The sequence below is a fragment of the Mustela putorius genome, unplaced genomic scaffold (assembly GCF_011764305.1).
Source record: "Mustela putorius furo isolate JIRA1106 unplaced genomic scaffold, ASM1176430v1.1 tig00003845_pilon_pilon_pilon, whole genome shotgun sequence".
In the NCBI taxonomy this organism is placed as follows: Eukaryota; Metazoa; Chordata; class Mammalia; order Carnivora; family Mustelidae; genus Mustela; species Mustela putorius.
The window spans coordinates 28,061,433-28,074,965 of NW_025421998.1; the positions used below are offsets into that span (position 1 = coordinate 28,061,433).

At 34.1% G+C, this 13,533-nt stretch overlaps 1 protein-coding gene across 3 annotated transcripts in view; it reads right to left on the minus strand.

The window, feature by feature from the left end:
• SEMA3A (semaphorin 3A) overlaps positions 1–13,533 on the minus strand; it is a 466,663-nt gene that overhangs the window by 151,766 nt on the left and 301,364 nt on the right. For all 3 annotated transcript variants that reach the window (XM_004739631.3, XM_004739632.2, XM_004739630.3), the window contains 2 exons: positions 5,568–5,725; positions 137–199 (listed from right to left, as the gene is read on the minus strand). In XM_004739631.3, coding sequence (XP_004739688.2) covers positions 137–199; positions 5,568–5,725 — 221 coding nt within the window. The remainder of the gene's footprint in view (positions 1–136; positions 200–5,567; positions 5,726–13,533) is intronic.

The window sequence follows — 13,533 nt, forward strand, 5'->3', positions numbered from 1 at the left end:
AAATATTTTGTTTCTAAAGTGATTAAGTACACAGGAAAATTATGGTGTTTATTTAATATAATACTGAACAAAAGTGATGATAGAGTAACAGATCACTTATGCAATTACTGAGATGATTTAGTAGACTGATACTTACCAGGATATCTTTGCCAGCCCACTTGCATTCATCTCTTCTGGTATAAGATACTGGCCACACAATCTGAGGACAGAGAAAAACACAACTTTATGCCACGTTAAGTTCTCTAAGTGATCCAATATTACAGACTGCTACACCAAGTTGGGGCAACTTAGATAAAGAAAGTTCCACAAAACATTATGTGACAAGGACTTTTCAGCTTAGATTTGGCAGTGGCATCAGTTAATTGGTATGAACTTAAATCATTCCAGATCTGTCTACCCATCAGAATTTGCTGTATATGAAAGTTGAGCAACACAGAATTTATGTATCAACAGAGCTAAGTAGTATAGAGAAGACAACTCTCAGGCACATGGGGAGGATGTGAAAATCTAGGGAAGAGAGGTAGAAATAAACATAACATGTGGCTTACATTCTTCTAAATCAATGTCTTTATCATGAAATAGTGATCATGAAATTTAACAGAGAGAAAGAGATCACAAGTAGGCAGAGAGGAAGGCAGAGAAAGAGGGGGAAGCAGATACCCTGCTGAGCAGATTCCAGGACTCTGGGCTCAATTCCAGGACCCTGAGATCATGACCTGAGCCAAAGGCAGAGGCTTTAACCCACCGAGCCACCCAGGCACCCCTGATCATGAAATTTAAACACTGGGTACTCTGCATCCTATTCTCTAATTCAAATCTCAGTATGACACACTAGAATGAGCCACTAAGAGGGTTTAGAAAACCCCATCTAAGAAAGGAATCTTTTTTTTTTTGGACAGGACAGTGGGTAAGAATAGCATTGTATGCTTTCTGGTGATAAAGAAGGAAATGAAGAAGCAAATAGCTCAAAAAGCTTCGCCACTGTGGGAAAAACTTACACTAACCAAAAAACATTTGTGTCTTCATCCCTAATATTTCACATTCATCCTTTGATAACATTTTTGCTAAATTTGAAAGGTTCCTATATTCTATGACTACAGTGACAGTGCTAGTTAAGACAAGACTTTTTTGGTAGTTTAGAGGACTGTGGGTATATTATCCTCATTATATTAATGTAAATACCCTCCTCTAAATTTTAATACAAAATTTTTCAGTTCCCCAGGTCGATTCAAATGACTACTATGTGTATTGGGGCAGAACAATTTAATTTTTTTAAAATTCGCCTTTGTCCTCTGGTAAGAGTTAATTTAAAAAAAAAGTATATAAAAAATATCCAAACATTGTGGCAATAATTTATGTCTACTAGATAGCTTTTAGTCTCAAAATGACTGATCATCATTTATTTGGGAACCTCTTGATAATTCATTATATATGGTCATGAACTTGTATAAGGGCTGTGATATTCAATCTAGATACTCAAAAAACAAAATACAATAAATTTATAAGCAAGAATGTAGAACATACTGAAATAACCTATGATGGCATAACAAATGCATTTCAGGTCCATGTCACAATTTTAAAAACCCTAGAAATTTTTGAGTATGCATTCATTTTTATCATTTGAAGCTTTTAATTCATGTATTCTTTTCTTTTTCATGTGCTTTTCCTTTCATGTATATCTTTGTATGTAAGTTAAAAATATTATTTGACCTGTTCTACAAAGTTCTTATATAGTAATCACATAATAAAAAACAATATAACAATGGTAAATGCATATCCTTAAAATTCACATTACCCTGACTTCTGAATTCCTATAGCCAAATGCTGGGTAGTTCGTTCCACAGGTTCTACAACACCATCTTTATGTTGGCTGTGGAAAACTCAAGTGATCTATTCTTAAAGTTTATAATGGGAGGCTAAAATATAACTTTTATTAAAGACACAATAATAATAATACAGTGAAGGGCTAAGATTTATGGACTTTCATATTAAGCTTGCCAGCTACATTACATAAAACTTACAGATCATTAAAACATCTAATTTTTAATTAAAACAGGCAAGTTTTTTTCTAATTTTTTTTAGCTCTTGGACTGTTGGTGTTGAGAAGCATGGGCCTCATTTTATCATTTCTCTCTTATGTCAAATGTTAATGAAAATAATTTTGGTAACATTATGATTAATTCTTTCATACTTAAAGGATATGAACTCTCAACTTTCTAGAGTTCCAGAGTAAAAATATATAAATAAATAAAGCTTAAAAATCCGGCATGAGGGGCGCCTGGGTGGCTCAGTGGGTTAAAGCCTCTGCCTTCAGCTCAGGTCATGATCTCAGGGTCCTGGGACGGAGCCCCACATCAGGCTGTCTGCTTGGCAGCGAGCCGCCTGCTTCCTCGTCTCTCTTTGCCTGCCTCTCTGCCTACTTGTGATCTCTGTCTGTCAAATAAATAAATAAAATCTAAAAAAAAAAAAAATCTGGCATGAGTAAAACAAATTCAGCATATAAAATTCTACTTTGGGGGCCTGGGTGGCTTAGTGGGTTAAAGCCTCTGCCTTCAGCTCAGGTCATGATCCCAGGGTGGGATTGAGCCCCACATCGGCCTCTGCTGAGCAGAGAGCCTACCTCCCTTCCTTTCTCTCTGCCTGCCTCTCTGCCTACTTGTGATCTCTGTCTGTCAAATAAATAAATAAAATCTTTAAAAAATATATTTAAAAAAATTCTACTTTGGAAAGCAATTTAGTGAGGATAACTGTAAGTCAGTGGAATAAATATATATATTTATTTTATATAAAAATATATGTATTTGTCATTTCTAACAGTAATAATTTCCACAAAGAATAATTCCTAACTTTTCAGTTACATTTGCTAACCTGTGATATTTTGTCTTCTTTGCTCAAAAATTTCTCAGTTAACTAACAATGACAAACTTTCTTATTCTCATATTGAAAGGGCTTCATGATCTATATTATACTTTCCTTTCCTCATGCTTCTATTCATGACAGCCCCTCTTAGTCATTATTTAGTAAGGAAGCATTTATGCCTTAAAGAAATAGTACCCTTTTATCAAGGCCTAGAATCTTTTCATGGTCCTTCCCAATCTGAGAATATGTTGTCTCTAACAAGGATTGGCCTACTATGCACTTATATGTTCATTATCTTATCTTTAATATTACAAGTCCCTCAAGAATTATTTATGATATCCTAAAGTGACCCCTATAAAGTTTATCACAAGAGTAGAAGCTTCAGAAAATGTTGAATAGCATTATACATAGGTTAAGAAGAATATTAATAGACAAATATATGTGAATTCTTAAGTAAACTGCATTTGCTCTACAGACAATGTGATATAATTAAATAATAAGTTTGGAATGAGATGCTTTAGGATTAGAAATATGTCTTCCATTAGAATAATGATTTTAACCTTAAGAGCAGGAGCTATAACAATACTATGCCATTGGGTAAGTCACCTAATTTTAATTAATTCAGTACTTCAGTATATATTTATTACAAGTCTAGTTGGTAGAAGATACTGTGGTTATATCCCAGACATACAAATAGCTCTGGGATTTTCCTCATCTATAAAACAGTAGGTTGTCTCCTATGAAAATTAGGTCTTTTCAATTCTAGAACATACTATTTAAATTAAAAATCTTTATTATTTTATTATTTAGAGAAGAATGGTAAACATTAAATATATATTCCGAGGTATTATGTACTCACATATTATCTACAGATACATGCACATTTATTTTTATTCACATATATGAATTTTATAAAATGATAAAAGTGTTATAAACACTGAAATATGAACTGATATAATTATTAAGATATAAAATTTTTCTTAATCTTCTTAGAATTTTCATTCATTACATAAAAAGGATGACTTCTTTTCACTAAACAACAAAACCTGCTTATTTTATGATGTTTACAAAGGACTCCAAGGTAAATACTTTTGTCATTTAAGGAAAATTAAACGGATAACCAGTTTTCTTAGGCAACAGATAACCTTAGCGATATGGCTATGATCTGAGAGGACTTAGAAATCAAGTAGATTGAAAAATCAGAAAAAGGAATATCAAAGGTGATTTTTAAATGCCATATATTAATCCCAAAGTATATCAGTAAGGAGTATCGCTGTTTTATATGATATATATAATGACTTAAATCTTTATGCACAGTCAGAATTTTAGTGTTTGAGTAATAAGAAAGTAAAAGCCTTAGCTTCAGTGGTATACTCTATTAGAGATAACAATCAGTTTTAAATTTTATCTTCATTTGATCCTTAAAGCAATATTCTCCAACCAGAACAAAAGCTTTTATAGAATTCAGTTACTTTTAAAAATTTATTGTCCGATCCGTTAAAGTTTATCAGAAGTTAAGGAACACCACCCTAAAGCCCTAAATGTTAAGAAGCAAAACTAACATACATAAAAACTGACATGAATGTACTCTAAAAAATATGTTATACTAGCAATCTTACAAAAGCTACCGCATAAAAGATCTTTGTCCCTCAGAGAATTATGACTAGAAATACTAACTGTGAAAAAATGACTGACTTTGAGCATAGCAGATGGACTCAGCATAATTTCCACTAACTTTTCAATCTATTTTTATTTTCTGAACTGTATATAAGTTATTAATTAAATAAGCCAGAAACACTATAAAGAATAAGGATAAAGCCTATAGACTTCTGGTGTCTAAATGACCACATTTGTAAAAACTTCACACGAAGAACTGATCTTCTAGATGAGAGTTTGGCAAACTGTGTGTGTAAAAGGCCAGATAGTAAATATTTAAGGCTCTGTGAGCCAGATGATCTCTATCAGAACTATTCAATTCTCCCATTGTTGAATGAAAGCAAACATAGACAGTATGTAAATGGCTGACAGTGTCTCTGTTCCAAAAAACGTTTTACAAAAATAGGTGACACACCGGATTAGGCATGTGTATGATGACTGGTGAACTCTGCATTGTTGGTACTACAGAGAGATGTTTAAATATTTTTTCTTAAATATTATTATTTTATTTTATTTGACAGAGAGAGAGAGATCACTAGCAGGCAGAGAGGCAGACAGAGAGGGGGAACCAGGCTCCCTGGTGGCAGAGAGCCCCATGCAGGGCTTGATCCTAGGATCCTGAGATCATGACCTGAGCCAAAGGCAGAGGTTAACCCACTGAGCAACACAGGCACCCCCCTCCCCAAGAGATGTATAAATTTATACATATATATATATACATCATTTCACACATGACATTAATTATATGTCTATAATGATTCAGATACTTAATTTTATGCAGCAAAAATTATATAAATATGGAAAGACAAGCTGAAGTTATAACGATCATTGAAAATACTACAGTTTCTTCCTTGATGATTTTTATGGTTTACTGCATCCATTGATTTGTGATAAACAAATCAGTGCATTACTTTTACTTGCATCTGAAAAGATAAAATAATAATTTTAACAATTTTTCCAGTTGTCACCCTGTTAAATAGCTAGAGAATTAACTGTTAAATAGGTTGAGATGTTTTAAAAGAACTACAGTGTATATATTAGAATAAAGATACCTTTTGAAAATCCTTGATATTAACCAGGTTGAATGAAAATATGTGATCCTTTGCTCCAACATACAGCCTACTCCGTTCCTCATCCAAAAGGAAGGTATGATAACTGGAGCTGTTGGCCAAGCCATTGAAAGTGATCACATTGTTGGATTCCAACATTTCTGCAAGGTAACAAAGCAAGACATTGGGTGTTAATGTGAGGTCCTACATGAGCATGGGCTATTGGTACATGGCAATCTAACTACTGCCTGCTGTATTTACCAATCAGTGGTTGTTCTTATTGATGGTACTAAGAAATATACAGGAGTTTTTTTTTTTTTTTTAACACTTCATTGAAATGGAAATCCCACCCATTAGTTTGCTCATTTCATACTCAAGACCACACATTCCTTCAAAAGAAAGGGACACAAATACCTCATCACACAACTAATCTAATGGAATCTCTCTGCATGCAATGATAGAAAGAAATGCTCAGCATTGTATCCAAAATGTCTTTAATTTTACAAAGACTTTTTTAAGGGGTTTCATCTGTTCCAAGTCGCTATCTAGAAGGATAAGCATAGGGGCCAAAAGAGCAGAGGTAGTATGGGGGAAACATTTTAAACTCCTAGTTGTTTGAGCCTTTTTTTTTTTTTTTAATTCATTTGAGATATATATAGAGAGAGCATGAGCAGGGTGAGAAGTCGAGAGAGAGGGAAAAGGAGACTCCCTGCTGAGCAGGGAGCCCAATTTGGGGCTCAATCCCAGGACTCTGGGATCATGACCCAGCAGAAGACAGAGGTTTAATGGACTGAGCCACCTAGGCACCCGTAGGGCTTCCTTACAGTTACGAATTTCTACATGTCTTTTTGACCATGAAACCATTAATTCTACCATCTAAGTCTTTTGAAATATTTTGTAACTGACATATATAGAGAAACCAAATTAGGTTTTTATGAAAACATAAGTTACATGAATTTTACTATCTGACTTCAAATTTTTCAGCTTGTTATCATTCTTTTATTTGTTTTAGCTATAAAGGGGCAAATGTTGAACTTTCAGACCTATACATAAGTGAGAAAAAGATTTTTTTAAAAATAATAATAATGTTAATTGTAAATCCACTTTTGCTTTAGAAAGGCAGTTGTTGAGAATCACCCAAGAGGTTTTCTTTAACTATTGGCTTCAAAAAAGTTTATGTATATATGCTACCACAAACCCTCTTCCATGGGATAGAAATTTGAGGATTCTCCAAAACTGTGTCCTGAATCAATGATTCAGATTTTCCCAATGCACAAATAGTAGAACCTTTTTATCAACATCCACAAAATGTAGAAAGTGTTTTCCAAGGACAGGAAGCAGCAATGCTGACCCTTCCTCTGTCCCAGCCCTGACCCCAGGTCATTAACCCTTTGACAAATTTCCCTTCTTTATTGATTTCTCCTACTGCCTTCTCCATATTACCAAAAATGCTATTTCAGTAGAAACAGCATTTCAAACTCCTTAACTTAGCCAGGCCACTACCATTTGAATTTAGACCCTAACCCAATATTCCTCCCTCATGTCTTGCATACTATAGGAAAATGTGCTCTGCATTTGCCACATTTTAGCCTTGGCTTCCATTGTTTCTGACATCTACAATGATACACCATCTTAAAAATGTATTGATTCTTAAGAGCTAGTTCAAATGCATGCTCCAAGAAATTCTCACAGAAATAATTTCTTTATAATGTTTGCTTACATTACTGATTGCTTCTATCACACTGTCAATCACTCATATAAATGACTTATTTGCCAGAATTAACATTCCCTCACATCAGGAAATACAGAATTAATAGCTCACTATTCACAACTCACATGATTTCTTTTCCTTATTACCAGTCAGTAAATATTAAATTGAATGTCCATTTCTATCTATTGATTTATCTATCCATCTACCTAATACATAAAAAAATACAAGAATTAACAAATTATTAAAAGATGATTTTCTAATTCACTCATGAAAAACAGTAAATTATCAGATTAGCCTTATCCTTCCCTAACACCCATAAAAAAAAAAAAAAAAGGAAGGAAGGAAGGAGAGATGGAGTAAGAATTTCATTCATGAGTTATATCTGAAATAAATGAGAGCTAGTTAGTCTTTAAAGAGAAAAAACAGAATTCACTACATGATATCTGAATTTAAATCTCAGCCCCTCGCCAGTGTCCCAATAACTGCAAATAATCAATGCTACAGAGATCAATATAAGACTGAAATTTCACATACGCTGAGCTGTATAAGGACAGAAAGGACCACTACGAGAAGCAGGGGCTACGTTATGTTCATGTTCACTGACTGACTGAATAGCTGTTCAAGAAGCTACTAATTATCAAATAGAGAAGATACCCTTCAACACTCCCTCCAATTCTAAAATCTATAATAATTCTAACCTAATACAAGATAAATCAAATACATAGGGAGTTAGGCAAACTGAAAAAAAAAGTCAGCTGGGTCTAAACCAAAACATTTATATAACTATTAAGCAACAGGAGGATTCCTTAAAAGACACAAAGGTGGATTTTAATTGGAAACATGTAGAAACTACATAAGGGAGCTCTAAGCATCAAGTGGAAATAGTTATAGGAAGACAACTACTATATCTACAGAACATGGAGTCACCTAGGTATAGGTTAGAACACTGTACTTACTAGCTATGCAAACTAGGATGAACTCCTGATGCTACCTGGGCCTCAGTTTTTGGAAAAGGGGGGTTAATAATACATCTTCTAAGAGTTATTATGAAGGTGAAGTTAGATAATTCATGTAAAATACCTAGAACAATTGTTTACATAGTTGAGCACATTATCATCTGTGAGAATAAGTAGAGGTAAAACATTAATATGCTCAACATTCTTGACTAGAAGTAGGAAACTAAGGTCCAGATGGAACGTACTGAAAAATTACTATTCTACCAAATATGCTAACTTGCTAACACTACAATTTTGCCTGGTAAAGGGATAAATAAGAAGAGCAATATGTTCTTTGGTTTATATTAATATTAAATATAAATGCTGTTTTAAGAACAGCGAAATATTCTTTTTGTTTGCCAACTTCTGTAACCTAAATTTTATTATTTTTAATTTTTTTAAGATTTTATTTATTTATTACACAGAGAGATCACAAGTAGGCGGAGAGGCAGGCAAAAAGAGAGGGGGAAGCAGCCTCCTGCTGAGCAGAGAGCCCAATGTGGGGCTTGATCCTAAGACCCCGAGAGCATGACCTGAGCTGAAGGCAGAGGCTTAACCCACTGAGCCACCCAGGTGCCCCTGTAACCTAAATTTTAAATAATAAATGTAATGCATATCTGTATTGTAATTCCAAACAAGGAAAATATTCACCCAATTGAAAAATAAGTTACAGGTCAAATTTTGTAAATTTGTGCGGCAAAAATCACTGGTTCCTCGATACAGACAACTTAGAGAAATCTGTAATGGTTTCTGTATGACATCACAATGGAAACAAACAACACCTTAAAAAAAAATGTTACTGCCAGATCATTTCATTAAACACAAAGACAGTATTCTCCTGGAGTATGGGTTAGCAGCTGTGTTTTCTATCACTTTCAAATATACTTGATTTTGCTTAATTATTCCTTTTAAATCCAATTTCTACCTATGAGGAATTTTATCTCTTTATAACTGAGAAAAGAGTCTTTTTGAGACCCTCATAGTACCTCCCTACCAGGGATTTTATATTTCTTTATAACTGAGAAAAGAAGGTATCCCACCAACTAATTAGGGAAAAAGAACCATGATCTTCCCTAATGAGTCAATTCTAATTCTCATTCTAAATATTTATTTATAAATTTTCAGATCTTTTTTCTGAATTCATCATAGTCTCTAATGTAGCCACGTTTGAAGGGAAAAAAAAGTTAGTGTTTTAATGCACTATAAGTACATTATTTAAGAATTTGAAAAATTATTTTATGAACTGATGCTCTTCCTAAATGTTTATTTTAATACATAAAAGAAAAAAGATGGGAGAATTTATATCAAAATCATACATGACTACTTATCTCTACATAATAAAGCTGGAATGTTCCTGCAGACTGATTATCTTTAGGATAAAAATAGATTTCTACAGATGATTATATTACAAAAACTGGGTCAGATTCTCAAAAGGCAATAAAATCAATAAATATCTAGAATGCAAGACCGCCCAGAGTTAGACGTTTTTATAGTATAAGAACTGCCTGACCTTCAAATCCAAACAATAATCACACTGTTCTTCATATTTCTGACTTCCATTTCTTATTCTCTCTCTCTCTTTCTCCTTTTTCTTACCCTTCTTCTAAATTTTATAGAGTGAATGGTAATAGGACCCTACCAGTTTCTGGATTCAAATTAATTGCCTGTATTCATTCATGGCTTTAGACTTATGCCCTTTGTCCATAACTTGAACTTTGTCCTTTTATAGAACAGTCAAAGATCCCATTTAAAGAAGTCAAAGCTGGATCTATATGAAGTCAAATATTTTGACTAAATGAGGACTACATCCAGATATTTGTAAATATTGGAAAGTTCATTAAAGTCCAAAGTTTTGGATCCCACATTTTAGTGCTTCCTAAATTTCATAAACCAAAAATATCTCCAAAGCAAAATAGGAGCTAAAATAAAAGTTGGCCACTTTTTGTTTCATTATAAAAATAAGAGAAACAAGTACTATTGACATATCATTTCATACAAAAAAGGAGGCACTTTATTATTTTTTTAATATAATTTTTTATTTTTTATAAACATATATTTTTATCGCCAGGGGTACAGGTCTGTGAATCACCAGGTTTACACACTTCACAGCACTCACCAAAGAAGGAGGCACTTTATTAAAGCAATAAAAAGAGAAGGAAGAAAACACACGCACACACAAAAGATAATTCTTAAATATGAATTAATTTATATTGTAGAAAAATTTACCTTATTTTTACTACTTTATTTTTATTTCAAGATTTCTTCTATTTTACTTTTTTAAAGATTTATTTTTTTATTTAAGAGAGAGAGAGTGTGCAACTAGGAAGAGAAAGAGAAGCAGACTCCCTGCCGAGGGAGCCAGAGGCAGGGCTCACTCAATCCCAGGGACCCCGAGATCATGACCTGAGCAGAAATCAAAAGTTGGATGCTCAACTGACTGAGCCACCCAGGCACCCCTCCAAGGACTTGATTTTAAAATTATCACAGAGAAGGGTAACAGCTTTCCACAGACTTCTATTTGGCAACTACTCCTCTAAGATACACTGTCAATGATGAACTCTGTTTCTAGCATTTCTAGCCAGTGCAACTTGCTATTACATAGATAGAGTCAATATTCATGGATGTCTACATGCTTTTATTTCTTTAGTGATGCTGAGTATATTTTCTCAATTAACAAAGTTTGGTAGGTATTATTCAAATATACTTAGAAAAGTCTATCTTCTTCCTCTATTTTTTTTTTTAAGGATTTGATTTATTTCCTTGACAGAGAGAGATCACAAGTAGACAGAGCAGCAGGCAGAGAGAGGGGCGAAGCAGGCTCCTTGCCGAGCAGACAGCCCAATGCTGGGCCAATCCAAGGACCCTGAAATCATGACCTGAGCCAAAGGCAGAGGCTTAACCCAATGAGCCACCCAGGGGCCTGGAAAAGTCTATCTTCCAATTTCAGTATCAGTAAACACTCAAAATAAGTACCACATGTAAACATCCTGACGTGAGAGTAACTTTTATCTTACTACTTTCTCAGACCATGCCAGAGGCCACACAACACTCTATATAAACACAATCCCACCACCTTTGCCTAGAACATTTCTCAAAGTTCTTCCAACTCTTTTCTTTTTATTTGCTAATAGTCTGATCTCTAACGTCTCCCAAACATTGAATTTATGCCAGGACTCTCCTCTGACAGATGCTTCTTATTTGTAGATGATGTGAATAATCAGCTTCTTGACTTGGACAGACTCCCAGATCAAGGGATAAAGTGCCCATACTTGTGTTTCAGAAAAGTGAAGGTCCATTACCAGCTCAAGCTCAGCTTCTATGCTGCTAGATGCCACACAATAAACCACACTGTCAGGGAAGGACAATATATTTTTCCTCAAATATAGTTTTCTTCAATATGCTTGTAAAACATCAATAGCAGGCCTACCTGAAATATTAATCTGTTTTTCTATTTTTCATTCTTTTTACAATGTGAAAAATATGTGTGGAGAGTTACTTTCTCATTGTCTAATCTAATTCAACATCTACCCAGTCCTTATATATGTATTACACATGGGCATTGGCTAACAACTATGTGGAATATAAAGATTAATAAAACCTTGATGGAAGTGCAACAAATGCCCTCAGAGAAGCAAAAACTAAATGAACAAAAATGAGAATAATGAGAGCTAAGAAATTTAACAGAAGGGAAAAATTAATGCGTCCAGGAAAAGTAGATAACCCTTGGAGAAAGTGCCTGACAATTAAACCTGGCCTTAAAAAAATGTGTAAGACTTTGTAAGCCCTTGACCAGTTGAATGAGATGTGGAAGAGCATTCCATATCAAAAGCTGCTGAACGATTTCTAGGTATATTCATTAGTCTCCCACACCAACAATGCTGTGAGGTAACAGTTTTCATTCCCATTTTTTCTCATGAGAAAAGTTACTCAGATAGATATTGGGAATATCCTAGGTCACAGAACTAGTGTGGTATGAAGTCAAGATACCCACTCCCATCTGACACCAGGACACCAGGTTCTTTTGCTCTTACCCTATTCTATGTCTTAAATCTTTATATTATTTTAAATGCTCTGTAGTTTAACTATTATACACAGTAGTAACTCCATGGGTAATCTTTTCTACAAGTGTTTCTTTTGTCACTAGTAGTATTTTACATGTCTTAAATGTCTATCTTCCAAGACAGATTTCCCTCTGAAGGCCACACAAAGGTTTATCAGAAACCTCTATTCAGATAGTGCACAGATACCTGAGAGTTGTGACTTGGACAGAACTCACTCCCTTTTCTTCTTTCCATTACTGATATCATCACCTTTCTGTATGTTTTAAAACTGGTTGCAGGTATCATTGACCCAAATGATCATGGACCAGAACCTCTTCATCATCCACAGATTCATTCTATTACCTCAATTTTGTATAAACCTGTAATAATTTATTGTGTATTTTCTTTTGCTTACATCTTCAGTCATTGTCATAACTCAATTCATAATTCCTTTGATTATTATAATCATCTTCTAACAGAACTCCCTCTATAGGTTTAGCCCAATAAACCATATTAGCACTACCTCCAGAAAAATCTTCTGTTGAGAAAAAAGGCACTTTTACTCTATCCCTTTCCTTTGAATCTCACGGGAAAAAGAGGAAAAGAAAATAATAAAATAGAGAAACATATCCATCTTAAATGAAGAGAGGGAGAAATATCAAACCATACATTTTTAAGAGAATATACCCAATATAGTAAAAGCATGAAACATTTTCAGATAGAATGCTAAAATCTATCACATACCTTCATATATTTAGGTAGTACAGAGTTAGTAACCAAATAGTTAACAAATCATAAAATTTTCATCCTCAAATACTTTATTACTGAACTAAACTCTAGGAATCTATACAGCTATTAAGTTATTGGAAAATGTCCATAAAGAGAGAAAGTACAGCTAAAGTACAAAGGTGACATCACCACTACCACCACCGTCATCATCATCACAACTAAAACCTGTATTCAAGGTATACTTCTAACCACATACACAAGAAGGATTATCTTCAATTAACTCAACGGTATTCTATCTATAGTAACCATAGCCTAGGGGCTCTCTATTCTCCCAGTGCTCTCAAATTTTCATCCTCATGTGCACAGGAGAATCTACTCACCTTTGAGGATCTAGGTCAAGGCTCTCCCAAACTTTTAAGGACAGTGTACTATGCTTTCCTTTGTAAAACACAGTGCCACGTACAAACGTAGATTAATAGCTGCTTCATCTCTTA